Raw genomic sequence first — 27,710 nt, 5'->3', positions numbered from 1 at the left:
GTCTCAACCCTGTTCTTCCCTGTGTTACTGTGATTACACAATTTTATAGAAAAATCTTGTTGAGAACTACAGATTCATTGTTTTACAATCCCCGCTAGAGAAACTGTGATACATTCCATAAATACTCTTAAAGTTGTCAGCTTGTGAAGGAGCACTACTCCTGCAATGGTTTTAACCCTGAGGTTCCCATTAAAATCCTCCTAAAACTATAAAATATGGATATGAGAAAGATAACTTGTTCTGGAGAGACGGATGACAGAAGGAAGGGGAAATACAGGGAAAAAAAGGACATTTTGGTCTCAGGGTGGAAAGTCATATGCCTTTAAGTGTCATCTTTGATGTCACCTAAACAAGGTTCTACACATACCCCTTTAAACTATTTTTAAGGTATTTCCGCATATATGCCTACACCAGAAAAACAGTCTAACTTCAGTGTGTCCACTATGCAAGTCCAACCTTTACCATTCTACCCACATTGGCTGGACCTCTCACGTTCCTTGGAGTAGTAACAGGGTCTTTCTGGTTTTAGAAAGAAGTACTTCCTCCCTGACTCTTCCTCCAGCAGCAGCCACCACTTCCAAAATTCACTTTCTAGTATCGACACAGTCGGGTAAGGTGGGTGCTGTTACTATCAACAAGCAGATTCTGTATGGAGGCAGGACAGAAATGGAGCCACTGCTGGAAGACCACCGCCTCCCAAGGAGCAGCAAAAATCCCTTTAGGAAAGGGATGGCAACAGCAGCTCTGCTGTGACAGAGGTTCAGGAAGGGTTTGGACAACTCTTGACCTAAAGATGTCCAAGTGTACCCTGCATTTGCAAAGAACATTCCTCAGGTATATCCCTCCACTCTTCAACATTTTGCATATCTATTTTTGGGAACTTCTGAGTGAGCACACTAGCTGTTTGAAACCCAGTCCAACAAGCCATCTCTTTACCACTTCCCCTGTAGAAAAGCTGGGTGTTCAACACCTGCACATGCTGTTCTAAGTAGAATGCAACTTCTGAATGCACTGTCTAGTCACCACCTTGTATAGTCCTTGACAAAGACTGATTTTTTTTTTTTTCCTAAGGATTCGGCAGAAATGTTAAAGGCTTTAAGGCTGATTCCATTACAAAACATTGACAACCCCTCTCTGAAACTCTGCTCTGAAGAGATGAAAGCTCCAAATCTGGTCATTATTTTGGCAACAGCAAGGATATGTTGTTTGTTATGAATATGCTATACTGTAAGGCTCCTCTACACAACTAGACTAAAACAAAAGTAAAACAAACAAACAAAAAAAAACCTGATCATCTGGGATTTTTTTGCTTTTGATAAAAATAATAATTGTTTTAAATAAGGGAATTAACAGAGCAAAAAATTATTAAGAATTTATCACAGAGTTAATAAGCTAAACACTATCACATATTTCTTTTTAAATATAGAACACTGGTAATATCTGAAAAAAAATACCTGCAAAAATTAAAATGACAAAATTGTCACATTTTTTCTTTAAAGTGAAAAATTATCTAATACATAACGAAAGAAAACCAGAGATGAGCTCAATGCATAATAAGCAACAAAGTAAAAGCACTCACTTAGGCCTTCTACACTGAAAAATGGAAACAGTGCACTCTAACACTATTTACAGAATGCAATTATGACAATTATTTTTATCACAAACATTAAACTATGAATAAATTATTAGTCAGTCTTGCTTTTCCATCTCACTTTCAGCACAGGCAACCAAGACGAGTCAGAGTGAAGATTTTCAAGGGTATGCAACAAGACTGACACACTGCTGGGTGCTGGGAATGGTTGCTGCATATTAGTGAGATGAATTCACGAGAGGCAAGAGTTCCTGTCTCCCACTGAGTTTCTAAACCAGCTAGGGGCTGGTGATGGACACAAAAGCAAGGCATGCCCATTTGTTCTCAAAGTTTCTATACGGATATTTACTTTACTTTTGTCTTGAAACAGCAAATTATGGATCTATCACAATGCTACTAGAAGTTGCAAACCCTTTTTTTTTTTAATGTTCTTTAGTATTTGTGTGACACTTTAAACCTTCAAAATGTTGCACAAATGTTGATACACTGACAGTACACTGATGAAGCAGATAGATACTGTCATCTCAGTATAGCGATGTGGGAAAACAAATCACAAAATAGACTGACCTATCTGAGTCTGCACAATCAGGGAAGATCCAGGAATCAAATCAGAAAATTTCAGTACTTCATCTGGTATAACACCACCTATCTTTTATTCTGAAGCCCCTTTTACTTCTCTTTCTGCTTCCTTCTGTTCTTATCTGCTGTCCACATTGTTCTGCCTCTGTTTCTGCTGTCCTCCTACTCTCAATCTGCTGGCACTGCTTTCAAGTAGGCACATTAACCTGTAGACTCACACCTTACGTGCTAAGTAGTTACTTAGAAATTTCAAGATCTATAAATTTTCTTTCTACGTCTGCTCAGTGGACTACTTTGCATTCTCAAAGTATTAGAGCTCTTGACACCATTACCTCTGAGAATCCATGCACATGCTAGCATAGCGACAGGAAAGAAGTCTCTTCGCAAATTGGGGTGAAAAAATGTTCTCTGTCATGAAGATTTGTGACATACAAAGTATTCTTAAACTGAATGGGGATAAAAAGCAAACCGCTAAACTTCCTTCTTTAAAGTCATTTTCCTTAACTTTCTCTTCACCCAAAACAACAAACCAAAACTGAACAAAAATAATCTGTTCCGATTCGAACACTGCATTTGGTCAAATATTTAGAAATTATTTCCAACATACCCATAGTAGATTGTTTGCAATGAATACAAGCAAAATTTTGAAAAGTCATTTCAAATCAAGATAGAAAAAGTTATATTTTGAGAATGTAAAATGGGAAATTCTGATCGTATCAAAGTTTACAAAAATACAAAGGAACTGTTTTCACACCAATGATTGCCCAGGAAAAAAAAAATAAAAGTTACAGTAATTCAGTCTTCCAGAGATGAGGCAGGCAAAGATGACCAAATGTCAAACTTCAAATCCACTCTACCAGAGTATTCCAGGAGGAGACTAAAATTCACGGTAAAATTTTGAGGTAATCTGTTCCTCCCCTACCTTTTTTTGACAGACCTCCATCTCTCCATGTGATTCTTGCAGGCAGATGTAAGTTGCCTTTGCCTTCGCTTTGACTCAGCCTGAGACCATGTAGTTATGTTAGTATGACGCTTAGCCTGATCCACTATATTTTTCTTCTAAGCAGGACTTAATTGGCTTTGGCTCAACACCGCAGTATTCACAGCTAAATGTTTTCCAGTTTAAAGCATCTATGGATGCTTTAGTGCAATGCTAGAGGAAGCTTATGCCTGTCTGTAAAATATTAGTCACATTTGCTGTGGATCAGGTGGGAACAAGGCTAGAAACAGATAAATCATGTTCATTAAGCAGCAAGTAAACTGTCTTTCTCCGAACCTTAATTGTTATTGTGAAGGTGATAACAGCAGGACATGCATCTTCAAACCCCAAGGTTCCCGAAATGCACTACAAAATAGAACATAAAAATGATATTGGGCTTGCAAGGCACTTTTTACATTTTAAAGGGAGACAGTCATCCCAGAAAAGCTTATCATAGTCGTGATGTTATTCTTGAGTAAATGTTGATATCCTACCAAGCACTTGGTTTTGTTAGATTTTTGGTTTTTCTCCCCCCCACCAAAAAGAAGTGTCAGTTTTTGTCTAAAATCTGTCAAAGCCATAGTTTTAATGGAATCTGAGAAAGGGTTTGGGTTGAAGAATTAAAAAAAAAAAAAAAAGGCAAAAAGTTTATTATTGTATCAAGGAAGAGATACCTCATGTAGTTACACACTTTCCAGCAATGAGACTAGAAGAGGAGGGTTAATATCCTCACTCCACAAGGAGAACCTACTCGTGATACCCTCATCTCACCGGCTTTCTATCTGGGGTCAGTGCTGCAGCACAAAGCAGTGCACCAAAGACAGAGTCTTCAGAGGTGCAAATGTCACACCGGGGCAGAAATACTGGTTGCTTTCAGTCTCTTATTAGCATGTTCAGCACACAGAAGCAGAACAACAACCAGGATTTAGCCAGAACAATCAAAAGACTGAGAAGAAAATTAAAGGTATGTCCTGGTGGCAGGAGGATTATGTTTATTGCTAGCTATCCAAATGGAGTAGAGATTACAACCAACTTTAATTACCTCCTTCCTCCTCTCATCTCAATTTATTCCACGCCACACTTGTTGTGCCAGATCTGTGAATATTCCCTTCTAACAACAGTGATTTTCTCAAGTCCCTTAGGTAAACAGGATTACAAGAAAATATTTTGAGGGTTAATCATAGAATCACAGCAACATTTAGGCTGGAAGGAACCTCTGGAGGTCATCTAGTTCAAGCTTCGCTCAGCACAAGGCCAATTAGATCAGGTTGCTCAAGTTATTATCCAGCCGAGTTTAAAATATCTTTTAAGACTAAAAGCCTGTAGAAAATTCCTATTTCTCTGTAACAAGCGAGGGGAAAATTGCCTAGACAATATGAAATAGTAATCAATGATAAAACGTAGTACAGAAATTTTTTAGAAACCCCATGTCTTTTTCTTGTGGATATCATATTGCTCTTTATACTTGAGCTGATTAGGTATTATTTCCTTTCTTAAAAGGAGCAAGCAATTGATCAGGCATCAAGAATAACTGGATAAAATTGTCATGTAAATTTTCAGCTGAATCCATATTCCTTTTGTGAAACTCTTCCATCATTAATCCAGAACACAGGCTGGGATAAATGTGCATTTTTCTCTCCCATTTTTTCCTTTGCAGAACCAAGTAAACATCAGACAGCTTCCTATTGGCAATTTTGTTTTTCCTCTTCATGGCTGGATACTGGACAGGCATATATGGTATTTGATCATAGCACCCAATTTTTTACAAGGTAATTTCTTCTATCCTATTTTGTGAATTGCTCCAATCATGACAATCCAAAGAAGAAAGACTTACTGACATATGACAAAATGAAAGCCATGACAGAATTCATCCTTTAAAGATACAAGGACGAATCTTTGAGCAAATGATAAGAATCAGTATGCAACTCATTCAGACATGGCTTATGAAAGCACACACACCTTGTTTCCTGTCATGATGTTTAACCTTTTGGCTTCCCTAAAATTCCATAATATTTACCAAAAGATCACGCTCAATTTAGCCAAGTTTTCTACATTGTCCACATCAACATAATTAGAAATTATGTCTCATGCTTAGCCTTTGAAATAATCTTACTATTAACACACAGAGCCTCTCATACACAGACTCATTTTTGCAAATGACGTGTAAGATGCATTTATGTTTTAAAGAGGAAAAGCTTGGATGCTAAATTATACTGAATAATTTCATTTTGTTATCCTCTGTAAAATGAGCTTTGGATTTCACTGCACTTATCTGTAATTAAAAAAAAAACAACAACTTCCAGAGGTAATAGTCAAAAGAACAGTTGAAATCCATCAAGTAAAAGACACTGTTTAAGCAGCTAAATCCTAAAGACAATTTATCCTCAGAAGTTATAACAGAAAGCATATGAACAACAAGGTAAGCACAGTTAGATCAGGAACTATGAAACTGCAATCTCATTATCCCTCTGTAAAAATTCCATGTGCAAAGATACTCATTAAAAAAAAAAAAAAATCACCCAGAAAAATAACTGGAAAAAAAAAACAACCACACCCTTAGAAGAATTGGTTGGCTTGCCAGCAAGAAAGCATTATGATTACTGCCTCTCTGATTAGTCAATACTTGTGTTTCTCTCCCTTGTTTCTTCCTATATTTAGTCTCTAGTTTTATACTCCAGACCCAAAACAATATGAGGCTGTTTCATTCACAGAAACAACTGTTTCATTATACTTTTCTTCCAGTGCAAAAGCAATAATACGTATTACTACGTCTATAAATAATATATGGAATGATTGCTGAACAGTACTAATAACAATATTATTAAAGTATTACTGATGAAATTTAATCGTATTTATGCAGTTGCATTAGGCACAGACAAATAGCAGATGAAAAAATTTGTACCTTCCCTTTTCCTTAAATACTGTATAACTATGTCATGCAACCACAAGTTAGTTACCAACATGGTCATGTCTTTGTTTCTCTCAATCAAAAATAAACATTAGAAAGTTGCAGGGGCTATGATAAAGAAACAAAGCTAGCTGATGCTTCAAAAGTGATTGTCACAGATTATAAATGATGTCTATTCTTTCCTCTTCAGAAACTTCATTTTAAGCCATATTATCAAACATTATATTTTTTTTCTTGAGCAACCATGTCATTCCAGGAAGTTCTACATTTTAGAAGTTAAGACCATTTCCCCCCCTTTTTTTTTTGTTTGTTTTGTTTTTAAACACTTCTATGTAATCTTTGCCAAATAATCTTTGATTATGAGTCTGCAAATACTGTCATACTTCAAATACTTTATGGAATTAGTGGTGGTAGAATATTGCATAAAAATAAAGTGAGCAGCATTTATTTTATTTGTGCCATCTTGACTGTGGTTCCCTGCCTCCTTCGGTCAGATATTTAATCATGCATTCTTCACATTCTTCCCTTCTAATATAATAGACATTTTTACAAGATTATGTAGCCACTGGCAGCAAAATATGGTCATCTCATTTGTCTTGTTTACATGAAGAATAAACTGGTTGCATCAAAATTTTCTCATCATTTAAGATATTATCTTTTTCTATTTCATAAATATATGACAGCAGAATATCACCTGTAGTGATAAAACATAGCATGTTCCCAACTTTTATCTTTAGGCACGACCATACACATCCAAAAGATGACACTTTCAAGACACCACATTATTTAATATTCAGAATGAATAAAATCAATGATAAGAAAACATGTGGACACCAGACTCCACACGACAAAAAACGAAGCCACATCAGTAACATTTGAAAAATGAAATTAGCACTGGATTTTGCAAGATGTCCCCTGTGGTGCCACAGCAACAAAGTTATGCAAAGCATCCTACAGCTGAAGGGGGTCCTCTAAAGGCTCTGCTACTGATCTCTGGCAGAAAAGGTCACAGTCTATGTTGGAAGGATTTTCAGCAGGGCTAAAAGGCAGGAAACAGTTGGGAGGAATGAAGAAGTATTTCACAGGGCAGTAATAAATTTTTTATACAGTTTGCATGTGAAGCTGTGTAACTGATTGGTTTGTAAAATCGTCCAAGACTTAAGCTCAGTCAAAATATATTGCTTTAGAGCATTTGCATTTTAGAATGACCATTAACTACTCAGTAACATACATATAATCAGCTTCATTTAGCTTGTTAAAGTAGAAAATAATTGTATGAAGCACTTCAATACAAACTCACAATTTATTTTTCAAAGAGACAGAAAGCAGGCAGGAGTTAAAAGCATTAAGAAACCAGAAAATATTTCTTACTGATAAACTGTTAGGATAAAACTGTGCTCTTTTCTCTGGGACTCTAACTGAGTCTTTTGCCTTGAAGAGCAAACCTTTTTTTTTAATTTCCTTATTACTCTCACGGAAGCATTCAAGGATTTAGAAGAATACTTAAATACATACTCTAAAAAGTCATTGAGTGAAATATTCAGCATTTTGGAATAGCAGATAAATCTTCAATTCAGTCTCTACTTAAATCATGCTTCTATTAATCTCCACTCTGAGGTCACATTGGTTTGCACTCCATTTTGAAGCACTTGTCTGAGCACCCAGTTTTCACCTTTTCATTGTCAAAACTTCTGACTAGTAGCATTGCTGTTTGTACACTGATGTTTTACAAATAAAAAAAAAAAGAGAGAAAAAAAAGAAAATAAAAAAAAACACACCAGGCATAAATACTTCTTTACGCTGCTTCTCTTCACAAATTTATCTACAAATTTATCAGTTCAAAACTATAAAGCAACTACAGAAAATGCCTGTGACAAGCACATGACTCGTAGCTCTTGCCAGCAGTCTCCCCAGGCTAGTGAAAAATTCATTTTCCATCACCGTTTCATTCTACTCTTAGTACAAGAGCTTTGCTACCCTTTTCTAGCTGCACATACCGTATAAAGTCTGAAGTTATGTTCTCCTTTATCTGGGATCTGTCACTGCAAATATGTTACTGCTTGTGATCTGAAGAGCCAAGATTAACTACAGCTCTTCTCAATTCTCAGTTTCTTTTTACAATGAATTTTGTGTTTTCTCCTCCAGCCTCGCTGATTATTTTCCTTTATATCAGAATGATGGTACTGAAAATTATCCCAGTAAGAAGCCAGCTCCAGCAGCAGGCAAGATAGGCAGTACCCTAGGGCAGCAGACGGCTTCATTTTTCTGTATCAGAAATGAAACAGATTGGCTCTTCTGGCCTGGCTGGTCACTGGACTCTACTTAGGCAACTTTCCCCATTGCTGCCAAAGGACTAAGGGGAAAAGAAGGCAGAAGCAATGACATTACTAACATCAACAGGAGCCGAAAATTGCTTCAGTTTCCACCTCTTCCCATCCCTCCTATTTGCAGGAGAACATCCAACCCTTCATCCATTCCTTCCCACCCTCCTGGCACATCCCTACCGGAGAACTGTGATGAGTGCTGGAAGAAGCAGGGGGGAAAGAGGAGGTAGACAACTGTTTGAGATGAGGGATGTGTTGGACATAAAGGGAAGAAAGATCTTAGGAGGACTGGAAACAGTTTGTGGTAGAGAAAAAGGACACCTTCTGAAACTTGGGACCCCTCCCTACCTATAACAATGTTTTCTAGGCTCTCTCTCACCTGTGCAATTTCCTGATTAATCTCTGCCAAGACTCTTAGTTTCCTTCACTACCAACAAAAAGAGCAATATGGCTGCTGTCAAGGAAACCTTGTTTGGCTCTAACAGAAAAATGAAACTGTGGAATAAAGGACCTCCAGTTCCATAGGCAGCTTCCTCCATCTTCTTTGCTGTCTGTCCATAATTTGCTAATTTCATGCTTGCCTAATTTAATATCCTCTTGTGTTGCCTCAAACTACATCTCAATATATGCTCAAAAACTACATCTCCCTGTATGCTCATAAGCATACCGTATGCCAGAGTTTCAAAATTATGCTTGCCAGCAATGGAAAACAGTATGACTCAAACTCTATCTGGTTCTTATGCTATTCTAAGAGTTCTATCAGCTGTGGCCTTTCAAGTCAAACTATTTTGCAGGCTAACAGGTCAATAGCACCACTAACTCCCATTCCTGTTCTTCCAGTGAACAGTTCAGGGCATCTCACAATCCTCCACTTCCTGAAGATGCATTTTTTTTTCCATAAAAATCCATATGAAACTTATTCATCCAACAACACTTATGGAATTGCCTATAACCTGTTTCCTGTATTCAAATGCAAATAAATTCTGTATTCTTCTGTATTCAAATACTCATACATATTCAACTCTCACATATTGAGCCTGAAATCCTCTAAATCAGTTTACAAGCTCACAGCAGGTCCCAACCTTACCACCTTTCCTACAAACACTCCAGCTGATCTCATATTGACTCCATCTATTCCGGAACTTCCTTTTGATAAAGCTTCTACTTTGACTTAGTTGTTAACTTTTAGGGGACGTATCTTATACACAAAATATATCTTCTGATTGGCTTTACAACCTTCACCTTTACCTGCAGCCTTAATATGTAATAAGTCAACCATGAACTGATCATGAACCATTCCTGACATATTTTGTCCACTGTATCTGGAAATAGCTTGAGAAAAACAAAATCCTTAACATCTACAAAACTGTTTTCTGGAAATAGAATGACTTTGCTTAAGACTCAAGGATCTTTGTATTCTAGCTGATTTAGGGAAGCCTGAAGACCCACACCAATGACACCAGAGGTTAATGAAGCCTTTAAAACAAAAGCTGACAAGTTCAAGGGTGAGGAAAAAAAGACAGGCACTTTCAGATGAAAAGGTAATCTTGACTGTGACAGTAGGCAAATGTTATATGTGCTCATTGCGGGTAAGAGCACAAGAGCAACTCTGAGTTTGAAGAGAAGCAGAGCTTGGAGATGCACCCTCTATGACAAATCCATGCAGCTCGCATGGGACCCCAAGCCACCAGAGACTGCCCCAACAAGTCAACAGATGAGCAGGGGATGCTGCATACCCACTCATGACCTTGCTTCAACACATATATCCGTACGTCTTTTACACTGACATTGCTTTTAGAAGTTCCTCACGTACCCCATGCAAATGATATGACTGAGCTGGAGAAGGACCACAAGCCAGGGAGTGTGCCAACTATATTTTACATCTTGTTCCACCTCGTTGGAATTCTGAAAAGCTCATCTGAATGTTACTATAGCAGGCTGCTGGCTTACTTGTCTGGGAAATTTGCTGCAACTCTACGGCTAGGAGAAAGTCTACCAAATAATATCTCCTTCTATTTCTCCTCTCCCCAGACCCAGAAGAGGTACATAAATGCTGTGCTTATAATTTTGCCTATCAGAAATCCGTATTTGTGGTCTGAATGGAATAGAAGCTATCATCCCAGTTCAGTTTAAGGTGTTTTCTCAGATACTGTAACAACTGCAATTTCTAAATTGTTTTTCACAAGGCACACTATGGTGCCAGTAAAACCCCAACACACCATCTGGAAAGTTATCTACGAAAGATTCCAAATGACATTTTAACAGAGAGAAAAGTGTCTGAAGTCAGTGCATAGGTCAAACAAATCAACAAAAAACACACCTAATTTTCTTCCTCTATGCCACACTGACTGGTTCAAGTACAGATGGCATGATGTTTTCCCCTCCAAGTCAGTTTGCTGACTGTCTCCCTCAAAAATTAATTGGAAGAAGTGGATCCTATAATTTAAAATGAAATAGGCTCAGCAGGTGAGTAAGTTTTGTCAAGACTGATTACTGAGTATTGATTTTCCACCAATTGTACAAGTTACACTCCACAAGGCCACCTGCACATTAACCTAGAATACATAAAATCACCTCGGGCTAACATCTTTCAAGAGGTTTGTTTTCAGAGGATACAATGCTGCAGCCTCCATCCAACTCCCTTCCTCACACATACATTCAGTGGTATTTTTTTAGACTGTGCTCACACTTCATACTTACTTCACCATAAATATTATCTATAATTTATTTTTTTAGAAAGAATTTAAGGTAACAACTCAGAAAAAAACCTCATGTAATGTAGTGCTAACTTAAATCGTAAAAATTGTAAAGCTATTCAGGTAGGTTCTCCCACAATATGAAAGGAAAGGATGTTGTACACAGCGACAGCAGAGCAGCTTACTGTGGCCTGGAAGCTTCTGCCTGGTCTGTCTGAAGTTTCTCACCCCCCTCCACTTCCATGGTGCAGTAGACAATCCGATTGGGGGCAACTGACTTTAAACCTTGCACTTCCATTATAACGATCTGAGGAGAAGAAAGGAAATAGTTCATCCTTCAGACTTCAGAAAGCATTACATAGCACAGCTATTGTGGTATTAAATGTCACACAGAAAACCCAAAACAAAACAAAACAAAAAACACCCCACTGTCTCAAATCTTTGGAGACATAAAAGTTTTAATTTTGCCTTCTTTTTCTACTTTCAGCAACATAAAACTAGGAATGAAAATTTTTGCTCTGTTTCTACTTGGACAGAAACTCACTCCAACCATAGTTTCAATGCTAGTAGTTGAATTTGAGAGCAATGTCTAAATATAATTCTAAATGTTAATGCATGAGGAGGTGTCTCTTTAAAGCAGTCATCCAAGTAAGTATTTATAGAAGGTTACTGAGATTGTTAAATGAGACAAGCAAACCGATCAAGTCTTGGAAGTTTTAATCATGGTGCTGTGACCAAGGAGGCTGCAACCCTTGAAACTCATCTCTATCATGACAGAGAGCACCACTATCAGCTGCAGTATTTTTCCCCCACTACCTACCCCTTTTTCCTTCTCCCAGCTCACTTCTTGCAGGCAGGTGCAGTCAGTGTACATATGGAGATGTGGGGGGAAGAGATGGGAAAAAAAGCCACCTCTACCAGCTGTGCCCTGAGAAATTTCCTCACCAGGGACATTCTGGGCCTGGCAAATCCCACAGTTTTTCAGCTCCTCTGAACTACTCGGTTATAGTCCAGAAGAGCCAAATGCAGTCTAACTTCAACTGCTCTGTGTCTCTTATACACCTTTCAGTTTGTCACAGTGTGAATCTATTGGAATTTTTACACTTCAGATGTTTCTAATTCAGAGAAGATTTGAAAAGAAAGTCCCGTTTCCCTGCCTGCTTCAGAAAAGCTGCTTTCCTTTTCAGCCCCATTTGTGCCTAAGAAACTGTGAAAAACTTTATCCATTTAATCAGCAGAGAAGCTGCCCTCATCTGAACAGCAGCAACAAAAACACAGTATTTGTTTGATTGTTTTAAAGGTGACAGAAGTAATGACTACTGCTAGTCTCATTAGAAGCAATTGATTTCTTAGGTCAGCAAGCAACCACTAAAAATGTCTGGCTATCAAACTACTTGCATATTTGCCAGTTCACTTTTATTGAACTGTGTCAGGGCAGATTCACCCTTAGTTTTAAAATCCCTTGTACTTTAAAACTCCTAAAATCTCAGCAATTGTTAGATGTCTTGCAAAAGTCCAGTGAGGTGACAGTCATTGACCATTTAGAACATTTTTACATTACCCATAAATTATCAACACTGCCTATTATGCTTTATAAATAATACAGCAATTCAGGGACAATGATGCAATTATCTTTGTTCTTCTCCATCGCTTGTGGTCCAGAAATTCAAACAGCTATAAAAGTGATCAATGGTCACTTGAAGACTGAGAAGAGATCCTTCTGGCTAACACTGCCTATATGGTCTTTCCACATGTCAAACACACGTCCTTGTTGAATGCAGGCTTCATGTTTATTAATTTTTTATGTTAATACTTTTCCTTGAGTTTCCAATTTAATTGCACAGCATATTTGTCTTTGCTAGCACTTCTGGATTCTAGGAATGGAAAAAAACCTGCATTTCATTAGGAAGGAAACTGTCACTAGCTGATTAACTAGCTCATTAGCTGATGAACAGCTTTCTAAATATTACTTGTCTATTTCTTAAACAGTTCAACACCTGAAGAACATAAGCAATTAAGTCTTCTGCTACTGCTTTGATATTTTATTTATTTTAGAAATTTCTGCAAATAGGCTAATTGATGAAATATCCAACTTGCAAAAATAGTCACTGTCACTTTTAGCATCTCTTGTCTTAGAGCACAAGGTCCATTCACACCAGAATATTATAAATAATAATTTGCTGGTCTGTCTTAACAATGAAATGCAGTGGCAGCATTAACCCCCACCACACTTCACCTGCCCAATTAGGTGTTTTTTTGTTTGTTTGTTTGTACTAATGTTATAACATTATAGATTTCTTGTTCATTCCTGTGCAGCTGCTCTCAGTGGGGCTTTTGCTGGTTACCATACTTACTCAAGAAGTATGAAATTGTATATATATCATCTAACGTTTTTTCAGAAATAAGGTATTCTGTCTCCAAGGACATGCAATCAGGTTTTGTTATTTGCCCATTCTGATTTGCATAAAAAAGAACAGCTCTCCCATGTTTCAGTCTAAATGAATATCAGTTCAGCTGCTTCCTTTTGCCCTTATTGTCTGTGAGATTTGGCTTCCCAAGAATAAGACACATATACATATTTCATAGACAAGAAACTTGACTTATGTGGTTAACAACATGCTTAAAATGAAAATTTCCCCTATTTAAAACTGTTACCTGTAGAGTAACACTTTAATTCTTTGCTTGCCCAAGATGAAAGGCAGATCATTAACCCTGAAGAACCTCTGTGTTTTCTCTATCAGTAATGGAAGGAACAACCAAAAAACTTAAGTTCTGCAAACTTAACAGTCTATCTAACATATCTGGTGTGCAGGGTTGCAAACAGACCAAAACTGCTCCAAGTAACAAGTTTACTGGAAATCACATTTACTGTCACTTTTCATTTCATGACTGTTTCAATCTTTCGGTGTTTTCCTTCCAAATATCACATAATTTTTAGTACATACTTAAAATTTCTCTCTAGAAGCCCAGAGAGAGTTTTTCTTCATTTTACATCCCTCAACAAGCAAACTTTCTTGAAGACAAAAAAAAATATATATATTATTGAAAAGCTTTTTCAGGTACTTTTCAGGTGCTTTAGAACTACTCTTTGTTATTGCTACTGATGGCATCACTCTAAGCTCTGCAGTCCACCTTAGGTAGAAACAGCACATGTGATGGCAGGCCACAGGATTCAGCACAAGAATTATAAAATTACTTCTTCATCTCATATACTTCAGCACTATACTACACCAGTTTTACATGCTGGATGAACTATTAATTTTTGGTGTATAGAATGATAGATGGATCGATCCTATTACTCTTCCAAAATATTTGTAGGCCTTATACATTATTAGCTAGTAATATTAAAGTAGCATATGGCAGGATAAGTAATTTCTCTTTTACAGTTAAATAAAAGATTTAAACTTTTTTTGACACAACAAAGAAAATTAGATCTGAATTTTCAACACTACAAGAAAAAAACAGATGCACTGTTCACTTAAGAATATACATTGTTTAAGAGACATACATGCTTTTTGTTTGGTTTAAAACATTTAACAATTGAAATATTTATCACTTAACATTACCCAGTGTCTTACACAAACTGAAGCCACTTAAAGTGCATAGCACTTAAATGTGGCATCTTCTGACAGACAAATACATACTATGCAACCAGGAAACATTTTGATTGTATTATTATCTAGAGACAGAGATCAGCATTTCCTGATATTCACATGTACAGAATTGGACCTGACCAATGATGCTTTCCGCAGATATGTTTAAGTAACTAGCTGTATTTGTGTCTTCCTCTTGAAGTGAATTGAGCTCAATGTGGATTGGGACCACATACCTGTAGAGCAGACTTCCTGCATAACGTCCGTAAATACAAGTTTGTCTCTTGAGAAAAATGCAAAAACTTATAAAAATCAGCCTACTATGACCAACAATAAGAAAGTTTGGATTTGGTTTATTCTTTAAATGCTTTCAGTGAGAAAATACAACTTGTTTGTAAACTTCTGCAAATGAGTTTTTGACAACCGTAGTGTCTCATCATTATGTTCCAAAGTGTGCCTATGTACCTAATGTACTGGAATTCATTTAAAGTTACAGTTGTGTAGGAGATTCAACTGCCCACATTGCTGTGTGGAACAAAATGTAGCTACAGCTGTAAGAGGAAAGCATATCATGCATATGAACTCTAACTCCTAATTATCAGAGACAATGCATAATTTACTAGTTAAAAAAAAAAATTTTTTTAATGACCAAGGAAGGACTAGTAACAAAAAAATATCAAGAAATAGACATTCTGGACATTCTAGTAATTTAAACTGTCAACAAATGTTCATTGAAATATGTGATTACCTCTAATGTGAAGGAGAGGACCACATCAGACTTTGACAGCTGAACCTCATTTTCATCTCCTATGTCCAAGAATGCAGAATTTTGTGATCGCTTTAACTTCTGCAGTTTAAATTCTGGCCCACCTTTAGACACTGGAAGACTTTCCAAATTTGCCATCAGCAAATTCACTGAAGACCGCAACTCTTCTATGTACATGTTTTCCATTTCTCTTGTTATGAACTTTGGGAATTTTCTTTCCTTGGAAGGAAAAAAAAAAGTTGGGAAGAAAAAAATCATGCTGTGCTGTATAGCATATTAATTTATTAATTTGCTCTCACTTATAGATATTGAATAAAAATAAAAGTCTGAATTCCTATGTCTAACTATTTGTATCCCTTGAAAACAGTAATGAGAAGGCTAATTGTGTGGTCCAAAAATAAGTCAGTTGCATTCATGCTTCTAACATAAAACAGTTGAACTACAACCGCAACTTGAAATTCCTACTGCTGCTTATTTTTATTTTTAATAACAAGTCATTCATTTAGAAAGAAATGCAAAGTTATTACACACAATTATTTTACACATTTAGGTCTGGATTCTGATAGAGTGCTAAAATGGCCAGGGACAGTAACAATCCTACTTGTGATATTTAATATAGAAGGGCATAATCTTGTCCACTGAAATGAGATACGAGCTCTAAGAGAGAAAAAATAGACTTGGCTTTCTAAAATTTAAAAAAGCAATTTATAATTTACCCTATTAGCACTAATTTGAACTACAAGGCTCACTCAGCTTTGTTACTCGCAGTGCTAATACAACCACTCTGAACTTTTACTTAAACCGGAAATGTAAACTATATTCTACATACTTTAAAAGTGTATACATATAGCATGTCATAAGACACAAACGTTATGTCTAAGTACAGAATAATGCATTTTGCATATGAAATACAATCTACTTTAGTTCCAAAATACATACTCCCAAATGTGCAAATAACATACTCTTTGGTTCACCACTGGACTTGCTGACAAAGAAAAGGCAGGACTGCACCGTGTACAACCTTTCAAAACGAATTTTGCTTTCTCTCTGCCCCATACCTACTCCACAGCAGCAAGAAATGCATCTCCCAGACTGTTATGCTGTTAGATGATATTCAGTTTCAGAATCAGAAAGTGGAAACCCACATTAAGTATCATCCCACTTAATCGCATAAGATGATACATTTTTGGTACATCAAAGCAATCGCTTACCCTTGCCATTTGTTCAGCCAATTGTAGACGTCCATCTAGTTCACGTCTGATCTGGGCTGCTTGCTCATCTGCATTATCCAACTTGCATAGAGAACAAAAAATATAAATAATATTAACTATAAGGAACACACACTTTATAGCAATTAATGAAATTAAAAAGAAAAGAGAAATCATTTGCAACAATCTTTGTATTTTAAAATTTCTGAAACACTAAGCAAATACATAGTTCTGAGTCTTACCAAGATGAAAGAAATACAAGAGCCACCCATTATCCACAGCAGTCACGGACTCTGAAGGGTAGCCCTTACTCCCTTGACTTTTTAATACTTAGCCTAAATAGGAGGAGCATTATTTCCTTACGAAAATAGCCACTGAAAACATTTGTCCATGAAGCAGAAAACTGGACTGACAGAATAGCTGAGAAAATGTTTGCAAGGAATTTTTCTCTTTGGTGCCATGAGATCCTCTGGAACTAGACGTAGGGAGAGAAATCTGCACAGCTATACCTTCTAAGTATATATTATTTCACTCACATGAATCTTTTCTCTGAATATTGGCCAGCTGCTCAGATCAAGGCATATCCAGTTTTTGAGCTTCCAATATTTTCATATGGAAGAAATAATTATGACTAAAACTCAGACTTCAGTCCTGGAGGTAAAGGGGAAGGACTCATCTCTTCCCCTCAACAGAATTGCTGGGTCTCAACAAAGAGCCTCCCTAAGTCATTTTTCACTGGTTTACTTGTTCAGGGTAGGTGAAGTGTGGCTTCATCTTAGCGGACTGACCTGCATGGCTGAGCTGGTTAAGAAGAAGAAGTGTGGTGCATCTGGAAAAGGCCAGGCACAACTTGCCATCTTACTGAATACGTGCCAGCCAAGGACAAAGACAAACATCAGAGTCTTAACGGAGGGCTTTCCTTTTCTAGGGGTAACTGCAGGCACAATCCTGAATGCTGATATGAACTAGTGCTTTTAGTATGCAGCTAATGTCTAAGGATACATCACTTGCTCTTCACTAAAAAACAATCTGAAATTGATTAGTGATGGAAACTGGCAAAAATCGGTTCTCTAATTAAATGAGACCTTCAGCTAAAGAGCTCACAATTAGTCTGGAAAACGACTGATTCCATTAAACTAAGCATTTTATGTAAGACCACTATTTAATGCATCAGGCCAAATACATAATGACATTTTCCTTGCAACAGCCCTCTGCTAAATTCAGTAGATCTCATTGAACTAAGCCTTGTTGAAAATTAAGCATTTTTTTCCTCCAAAAAATCAAATAAAAAATCTGATTATTTTTGAATAATCAAAAATACACTATCTATTGCTTAAAGGTTCATTGCAGCATTATGTACAATTAGCATCTGACCACATTTAGCAAGAGAATAAAAAGTTTTCCACAGCTAGGATAGAAGTGATGATGGGATGACAGGGAGCGCAGTCTGTCATCTGAGCAATCTGGCATCTCTCAAGACCCTTGAAGGATTGCTTCAGACTTCTAAAAAACAAGAGACCAAAACCTGATGGTGTAAGAGAAGCTCAGTTTAAACAGAAGAGTAGAAATTGGATCTTGCTGTATACTGGTAGGGTCCTCCCACTAAGCGTGTCTGTAAATTTGCTCCTAGCTTGATTGTCAGTATAAATGGCAAGAGCATTCTGGACGAAATTAAGTATTTTAGGTTTCGCAGCATACAGTTACAGTATTCCAAATAAATTCCAAAATTTGCATTCTACTATTTCATAACAGAACAACAAACTGCTCTTTGGACTTGTTACAAAGCATATTTTTAACTTGCCTCTTCCTTTGTATTGTAACTATTTTACTTTTACATGTATTTTTATTTAATCAGCTTGAAAGTCAGTATAATAGGAAAAACATTTCTGTTTTCCTTTCTGGGCTAAGAGGAGCACAGCATTATTTTAATAACATATTTCATAATAGGCAATTGATTGAAAAATATCTGCCTGGAGGGAATTTTGATGACTGAATTTTGATTTCTGCCAAAAGAAGGGTGTGGGAGAGCAGAATGAAGCTAGAACTTTTTCCTGTGTCAAGACACAACTTCACTGACTGCTTCTATTATTAACTTGGTTCAAGAGCCAAAAGCTTTCGGTTAAAAATTATATTTACTTACTTTTTTCCATCTAAAATACACATGAAATGATCATTTAAGTTAATGAATGCTAGTCTGGTTTTGTAAATCAGTATTTTTGCTCTAACCATGTATTACTTCCCATTACCTATTTGTAGTTGACTGTTTAAAAAATGTGCCAATTTCCCCACTTACTTATTTTTAAACTTCAGTCTTCTTCCTGAAATATTTATACATTCAAATAATATTTTGTTAATGTATGTATATAATGATATTTTGCAAGGTATGGAAAGAAGATGAAAAGGTGAAACACTGAAGAATGCTGCTTCACTTATAGACAGAACCAAGGTACGAATGACTAGTAGGTCATTCACAGCTCTCCTAGTAAGATATAAAGTTGTTGACATTAGAATTTTTGCAGTATACAAAATGAAGAAACAGTGAGAAAAACAGGAACTTTGTCATGCTACATGCAAGGTCATTCTACTTGCTTTTATCCTAAATTCAACAAAACACGTCAAAACCAACTTTCCAAGCAAAGCAGGCAGTGATTATACATGTGCAGTCATACTTTATACATCTGCTGAATCTGAAGTGACAACAGTAAGTAGATTATGAAAATGCAGGTGGAGACTGGAATTTGTGACTTGTATCCACTTTCTTACACAGGGAAGCCACTCATTATAACCCACCATTGGGGTAGAAAGCAGAGTCAGGGGTTAATAGTAAGTGCATCCTTTTCCATAATTCCTTATTTGTGGATCAAACCCATACCCAAGATATAGAAGGAGAAGTTATGACAACCATCGTAGTAATTTTTAAAATGTTAATAAAACCTAGAAAAGCACAGAAATAAATACAAACGTAATACTGCAGGATAGCAACTTAGATTTTTCTCAGTATTGCAACAGGTACTTGCTTTAAAAGTTACTAACTTGTAAACACTTACAATGATTTCTAAACTACTTCTCATGTCAGATTTGAATGAAATTATCCATCACATAGATCAATGGTAATGCTGGAGACTTAGGAGTGTAGGGATGCCAAAAGGGAAAAAAGAAAAGTTATATTTTTACAGATTGTTTTAAAAGAGGCTACCTGTAAACTCCATTTAATAAAAACACCTCGGTTTTCTCCAATGGTAGTAATTATTCACCATAGCTATTTATCAACTACACCGACAATAGAGATACTCTTTATGTCGCTTATACTTCACTTAACCAATTATTCAGTATCTTAGCAGCAGGGAACCTCACTACAGCAGACTCTACAGATACCAGACTTGTTTTCAGTGTAAAATACACTTGAAGTCCTGACCAAACAAATCAATATTTTCCCAAATTGCCATACATCTGGCCCCGGAACCTTACAACTTCAAGGCACACACTGACTCACGTTTGGAGGACTATTTATTTCAGTAGGAAAATTTGTAATTGAGCAAAAATATGAATAAGATAGCTGTGTCACTTGTGCCTTTTCTCTATGCTGAGATTATTAATTGGATATTAAAAGTTTCTTCCGAAAATTCAGTACTTATAAGTGACTGTTTGGATGGACTATGCTTGGATGGATAAGAAGTTACTTTTTATAAAAGAAGCCTGGTAGCTCATCATCTGGCTTTTTTTCTTCAATGGTGTCATATAAAAACAGCTTTCTAAAATAAGCCTGCCAGTCTTAGACATCAAGCTATTCATTTGAAAATGTTTTTATTCCTTAATGCTTGAAGTTGCTTTTACATTTTTCTCCCACTTTCTCACTCTGAAAAGGGCAATCACTTTTTATTACAAACTTCTTTATTGTCAGAGATGGGGTGGTTGTCCAACAATTTCTATTAGAGAATATTTTCTTTTGCTAATATCAGCGTTAACTGCTAAACGACAGACTGAAGTTTTCTACTCTGAATTTCTGCTTTAATAACTTCAACCAAAATGACTCAATTGATTCTGAAAAGGAGGGCAGAGAAGATAACACATTGCTATATCCATGATAAGAAAACTGGTGACCATCTTGTCAAAGAGTACCATCTTTTTTCAAGAAAGGATCTGAAATTCTGCAGCACCCCATCTGTGAAAATCAGCCCAACTCTAGCCAAGTTGTGAACCTCTGAAAAAGGAAGCAGCCACTACCAGGGGATAAATCAGATCCAGCTTTCAGGCTCATCTTCAGGCTGTGCTGCTCAATCTCTTGAACATGCATGGGATCTATGCTCCTCAGATTATTTGCTTATTTGAGGAAGACTGCAAGTTTATTAAAGTTACAAATCACTATTCTGATCAATGGCATATCTTACTTGATAAACAGTTGTTTGACTGTTGCACTTAGACAGCACAGAACAGAAGCATATCTTAATTCATGTTTACCTATCTTGACAGGTTAGAAGAGATGGTCTACTTTGTGATTCCTATTTAAATAACATATATATATATTTTAGCATTAAAAGGCTTTAATATATTTGTGTATTTTGGTGCAAAATAGAATTGGTACAGTAGTAAAAATGCTGGTTAATGTGCAAGAGTAACCTAAAGAAAAAAATGTAATAATACTGCCAGGAGGTAGTGCACTAAATCCCTAGTGAGTGGCACTCACTTGCATTACTCTGCCTGCAAAGAGTCAGATGCCATTTTTTGCGACAGAAAAGTTTGAGTACAGATGACTACTGACCTGCTGGAAGTTATTGTTCTGTATGTTTGTAAGTGCTCAAACTAATGGACAGTTGCTTCAAGTGACTATTTCATTAATGTTCAGTTAGCTTCCTGCATTTTTTTAACCTGCAGTAACATCAACATGAAAGTGTATTTACATGCACATAGCGATACAAATTTCTCTACATTTAGTGACTAAATTGACAGTACAGGTATCTTAGAACTTGCTTATATTTCTGCAGCCCAAAAGCAAAAGCCCTACCACTCAGCTCTGCTCTGTGAGGACACAACAGTCATTTTTACTTTAGAGCAACTTTTTGCCACACATAATGGCTTCTGGGCCCTGCTGAGCTGATGGGTTATTTGTGGCTGCCTCCAGGAGGCAACCTGCAGGCTCCAACTCTGACTGCTGCGTGGCAGCACAGGCCAAAACTGTCAACATGCACCAAATGGAATAAAGGGCTTGGATTAAAAGTGTTGTTATTAGACACTTTTTGGGAAAAAAAAATATTTCTGTAAGTAACTAACAGCATCCAGCAGCAAGGCTGGAAGAACAAATGAAGGTCAGAAAAGTCCTACTGCTCAATTTTGGTTGTGAATCACATAAGCAAGCAGTAGGTGTGGTGGATGTAAATACTTGCATATTTTCAGAGTGTTCTCCTTGGTGCTTTCATCTCTGGCCCAAAAAAAAGTGAGTTTTGCTTCAGACAGACCTGCCATCTCGAAGACCTGCAGGGTTTCTTCATATTCTTATCTTTACACATGCCGAGTTTTTCTGCAGGAACAAACTTGGGATATATTAAGCACCCATGTAACACTCTGTCACATTAAGAAGCTGCTGTGCACTAAACACAAAAAACCTGCAGAGATTCCTCAAGTCTCCCAACCTTGTGAACCAAGATTAGCAGCTAAATATTTAAAAGTAGAAGGATCTTCTACTTCCAAGTGAGACAGAAAACACATCACCCAACTCCAGTCTTTAGCACTAGATGCTGTTGGACATGAATTCAACAGGACTTAACTCCTGAAGAACAAAATCGTGACAGAAGTAAATTCCTTTCACTTCCTATACGGAGAAAAACAACTATTTGATTAAAGGGCATGTTGCCTGAAGCTTTCTAAACAGCTTCTGATAGACCTTTTCGGCCTCCTGTTCCACAGGAAGAAAGACACAGCCGTAAATAGAAAGAAAATGTCAATCCTCTATTTCAGAGAAGGCTATGCTGTTCAGCTTCAATTTTAAAATTTTTTCTCTTCATTGTAGAATATACACTGGATTAATTCAGATTAACAAGAAATATCACTTAAGTCGTATTTAAAAATTCACGTCCTCTGCACCCTGCAAAGTATATATTATGTATCATGAAAATGGCTATGCTGATGGCTGATCCTGCCCTGCGTCATGGTGAAATCCTGTGGATTTCCCACAGAACTCTGAAAAAACAACTTTAAAACATCTGTTCCTTAATCTTCCTCTCCTGTCTTCCCAAGTTGTTTCTTTTCCTACTCAACACAAACAACAAATTGCTAGATTTGACAATATCAGAGATGTGTTTTAGACTATGAGCAACATCAAATCAAAGTGAAACATTAGGAATGACACAGAGAGAAAATCTGTTAATTGTTAAAATAAAATGGATTAAAAAGTACCTACTTCAGAAATTTTCTCTCTCATGGAATAGCAGTATACATATTCTCAGCTAATACCAAGTCAAGAAACTTAGCAACCATTTAAAGTATTTCTACTTTCTATCTGTCTGCAGCAAGGAGACTGGTGAAAGCTTACAAGTCTAAAGCCCTTATGAAGTGTCGTTACAACTTCTCATGTTGCACCATCAGTCCTCATAGCATTTTCATGGAAATTTTGTTGTATCAATCCTCTAAAAGACTGCCTTTCAGACAACAGATCCAGGCCAAGCTAATCACTCAGTTCTCCTGAAAAAGTGCCAGCAAAAAGCTCAAACATGACGTTGAACTAGTTTTAATACAAATTCCTAGTGAATGCTATCAGTCTTCAATTTCTAGTGCTGTGGTATTTGGTGAGTGAAGGTACATATTCACCTTAGCCACTGCCTTCATAACTTTGTACACCTCAACCATACTCCTCAACCTCAGCCTTGTCAACTCCACACTGAAGAGTTTCATCCCTTCCAGCATCTCCTTGAAAGGCCATGAAATTCCACAATTTTCAATGCCACCCTCCAGTCCTTAATGACTTCCCCTACATCCCTGAGATAGACATACTCTCCATCTCATTCTCAATGTTCTTCATAGCCATGAGAATCATTTTGTGACATTTTGACTATTGTTGCACACAGAACTAATGACTTCAGCACAAGAAACCCAAAGCCTCTTTCTTGAGCTGTTACTGCCCATTCTCAGTTCAGCATCCCATGCATATGAACTAGTTCTGCACTGGGGAGAGTTCAAAGTTAGGCTGGAAAGAGTTCTGAGCAACCTGATCTAGTGAGAGATGTCCCTGAACAAGGCAGGGAGCTCGGACTAGATGACCTTTATGGTCCCTTTCAACCCAAACCATTCTGTGATTCTATGATCATTTTTTTCCTCTGATGCATTACCTCACATTTAGCTACATCAGAGCTCATCTGTTGTGCTTTTTGCATGCAGTTTTGTGAGGTCCTTCCAGAGTTCCTTGCAATTACAGCAACATTAGAGTGCCCAAAACGGTTTAGTATCACCTGTAAACTCAAGGATTCCCCTTACACTGCCTGTGTAAAGACACAACACTCCTGTTAAATTGAATCAGATAGAAATCACACTTAAACTCACTTAGAAACTGATGAAAGGGAAAACAAAAGAACCCCCCTCCCTTCAAATCTTCTAAAATATCAAGATTGCACCATAAAAACACTACCATTAGGCCTTGGATACTGGCTACAGAACTTGTCATTCAAAATCAAGTGTCATGGGACTGATACCAAGTTAGCCCACTGGCTGTTTAAGAACAGCAGTGTTTTCAGACCAACATATATTAATACTAAACTCCAGAAGCCACATTAGGATGATAAGAAATATGTTAGGATCCAGAACAGTTGATCAGTGGCAGACTACAGAACAGGGGGAAAAACAAACAAACAAAAAACAAACAAACAACAACAAGAAAAAAACCACAGCTCCAAAGTGTCACTACAAGCACTGGAATTTTCGGCCTTTTACTCTCTTAGGATTTGTGATAATCATAGAATCATTTAGGTTGGAAAAGACCCTTAAGATCATCAGGTCCAAATGATTGCACAGATCAATAGCCGAAACCCACATTAATGGATGAGACTACAACATTTGACCACCTCTGTTCTGTTGGAAAGGATGAAAAAGAGAGGAAAGCATGTTGTTCTGAGAGGGAGGAAGGAAGAACAAAGGCAGGTTCTTACTACTTGCAGATCTAATCACTCTATTATGTCCCACAGATACATCAAGGATGTGGACGCAAAGTATCATTTTTTATTAACAGAAATGGAAAAAATAAGATCTGTAGTATGTCATACTGTAAATATATTTATCCAAATGTATTTTTTTTTTCACATCCTGACACTGGAGTTCAGAGAAGCTGTCAAGACCGCCTCCAAACACTCATCAGTGCTGTATCTTACATACTGTAAAAGTTAAAACCCTTCAGTTGTTGCTAACTATGCAAAATGCATTCTACCCCAACTTTGAAATCACAAAATTATGAATATCCACACACAAAAGTTTAACTCCTTTTATTTATTTTCTGCTTAAGTCTCTGTATTGTTATTTATATGGGTGTTCTTCCTACGGCTAGCTTCAGAGTTATGCATTGCACCTATTTTACCTCCCAAAACGAGTATTTTTCTAGTAAAAAAATTGGGTCCTGAGGCAAAAAATGGAGATATAGAGAAGTGTCCAGAGTTATTATAATCACTTAAGCAGTTATCTATGTGCCAACCATAACTGCTGTGGAGGTCCCAACTGCACAAGTAATCTGTGGTGAGTAAGAAGATGATCAAAGAAATGGATGTTCTTATTCCTCCCTCTCACCTTCCCCCGGACCCACCCTACTGAAGTAGATATTAAGTGTCTCCTTCAACAAAAGTTGCTTTAAGGTTCTGGCTAGGGCATACCCTCCCACATCCACCATAACCAGGTAGTGATGGGCCTTAAAAGTTATGACTCATGTCCTGATCCTCTTAAGAGAAAGCCTTCCACCCTCCTCCTCTCCCACTATCTGCACAGAGATTACCATATCCAAGACAATCCCAAAATTAGCATGCAAAGCTTGTTAGTATATGCATATTTATGTCCTATAATACTAAATGGGCTTACAACATTTTATATTTTTCTAAAATTATCTTAAACTTTAAGAGTTATTGCAGCAGACCTGTCAAATATCATAATTTGATTTTTTTATACTGATTTTAAGTTTAAAAAAAAATAAATCAGAAGCTTGAAGGCTTGCTCTAGAAAGAAATCATCTCTCCTTTGGTTACTCTCCTCACCCTCCAAAAATATCATGCAGAATGTTTTCTTGCCTTATCAATCACTGATTACTTTTTCTTTGTAGTGTTGAAACTAAGGGGAATATACGCAAAAAAGGGGAATAAAGGTTAATGACCATTCCATTAAGCAACCAGAAGCACCTTGAATGCCATGTTATTTTTTTTTCCCATATAATGGTATGTGACTGATTGAACTAGAAAGAAAACTTAAATTCAGGCTGATAACTCACAATTGAAGTACCAATTTATCAAATGTTTTCAAAAAAAAATTTATGTTTTCAAAATGCATCATGAAAAAAAGTCACATATAAACAGTTCTTATTTCAAATAGGCAAAATTATTCTACTTAGTTGAAAGTCTGCATTTGTATTTAAGTATATGCAGTATCTGAGCATATTAACAATAAGTGTGTTGTTTGTTGCTTTTTTTTTTTTTTTTTTTAAGAGCTAGAATTTCTCTTAAAAAAAATATTTAAGAAAATCAGGGGATTCTCCTTGATGGAGAATTGAAATCTGCAACTTTGACCAAGTAGCCTGTTTTTGTAATACTCTAAGAAACCTGCCTTCGTAAGCCCTATTCTTCCATGATACTTCTTTTAAATAAGCAGATATGTTGAAAAGTTGCTAAGGTGACCACAGCCAGATCTTCACCAAGTGGCTATTCTATTCATTCCAAAAGTGAAGAATTATGTAGACTGTACTAATCAAATTGTTTTCATTTTCCTACTGTTCTTCATGTTAAGGACTATTGAGTACAATAGGATTCTTCACTGTAAAGTGAGAGTAGGAAAGAGCTCATGTTTCAAAATGGATCATAGATCTTCAGTCTGTATTCTGCTTACTTGGTGATCAGAAGGAAAACTTCAACAAAGAAAAAGGAAAATATTGAAATATTGCTTAAAAGCATGTACCTAGTATGTCCTTAATATAGATTTATTATTATTATTATTGAAATATTGCTTAAAAGCATGGACGTAGTATGTCCTTAACATAGATTTATTATTATTATTATTATTGTTGTTGTTGTTGTTGTTATAGTTGTTGATGAACAACTTCCCTGGTAACACAAATCTTTGAAAACAGGTCAGAAAACAAACTATTTAGCCCAAACTAGAAACATTTTTCCCCAATTTAGTTGAAAACACCTCTAGTGAAAAAGACTCCAAACTCTAAACCGCCTATTCCATTTAAATGCTACTCCAGTATTTAAGAATTCATACAGAATTCAGCTGACCAGCAAGGCAAGGCTCTACTTTTTGGTACTCTACACTCCATTGCTTTGCTAGACCTCCAGTTACTATAACACAGCTTAGACACCTAACTAACATATAAATATCAATATTTAGGTATTTGCATCAGGAACTATGTACTATCATCAGCTCCTCCTTTCAACATTTTTTTCATTTTTGTTCTAAATACAAGAAATGGAACTATAGAAACAGGTTAGACAGGCCATCTTCGGGTTATTGAGTCCATCCTCCTACTTGACAATAGTAGGTAAGTAAGCCATGGCTCCATCAAGACAAGTTCTGAAAACTTTCAAAATGGAGATTCCACATGGAGATTACACAACTTCTCAGGGTGACCTGTTCCTTTGCTCCACTAACTTCACACTGAATTTTTCCTCTAATGATCATTCTGTAACTCCTAAGTCACAATTTCTGACACTTTAATCTTTATATACTATCTGCTACCACACAATGGTAGCTTGACCATCTTTATCTTTGGAACTTCCCTCCAAGATGCTGTAGGCTGCTACTGGAAACTCCTCTTTGCTAGGCTAGGTTACACAAGTCTAGCTCCCTCGCCACTGCCAGGCAGAAGGGAAGAATAACTTCATCAGTCTCCT

General features: G+C 36.7%; 1 protein-coding gene across 11 annotated transcripts in view; it reads right to left on the bottom strand.

The window, feature by feature from the left end:
* The window catches only part of CADPS2 (calcium dependent secretion activator 2), a 311,398-nt gene that overhangs the window by 167,694 nt on the left and 115,994 nt on the right, over positions 1-27,710 (bottom strand). For all 11 annotated transcript variants that reach the window (XR_010828792.1, XM_066990707.1, XM_066990733.1 and 8 more), the window contains 3 exons: positions 16,648-16,728; positions 15,419-15,655; positions 11,263-11,384 (listed from right to left, as the gene is read on the bottom strand). Coding sequence is in view for 10 of the 11 variants with exons in the window: in XM_066990707.1 (XP_066846808.1) it covers positions 11,263-11,384; positions 15,419-15,655; positions 16,648-16,728 (440 nt within the window). In the remaining variant the exon portion in view is untranslated. The remainder of the gene's footprint in view (positions 1-11,262; positions 11,385-15,418; positions 15,656-16,647; positions 16,729-27,710) is intronic.

This window comes from Anser cygnoides, chromosome 1 (genome assembly GCF_040182565.1).
Source record: "Anser cygnoides isolate HZ-2024a breed goose chromosome 1, Taihu_goose_T2T_genome, whole genome shotgun sequence".
Classification (NCBI taxonomy): Eukaryota; Metazoa; Chordata; class Aves; order Anseriformes; family Anatidae; genus Anser; species Anser cygnoides.
Note: the sequence above shows the minus strand (reverse complement) of the source record. Positions and strands in the feature narration are given on the sequence as shown.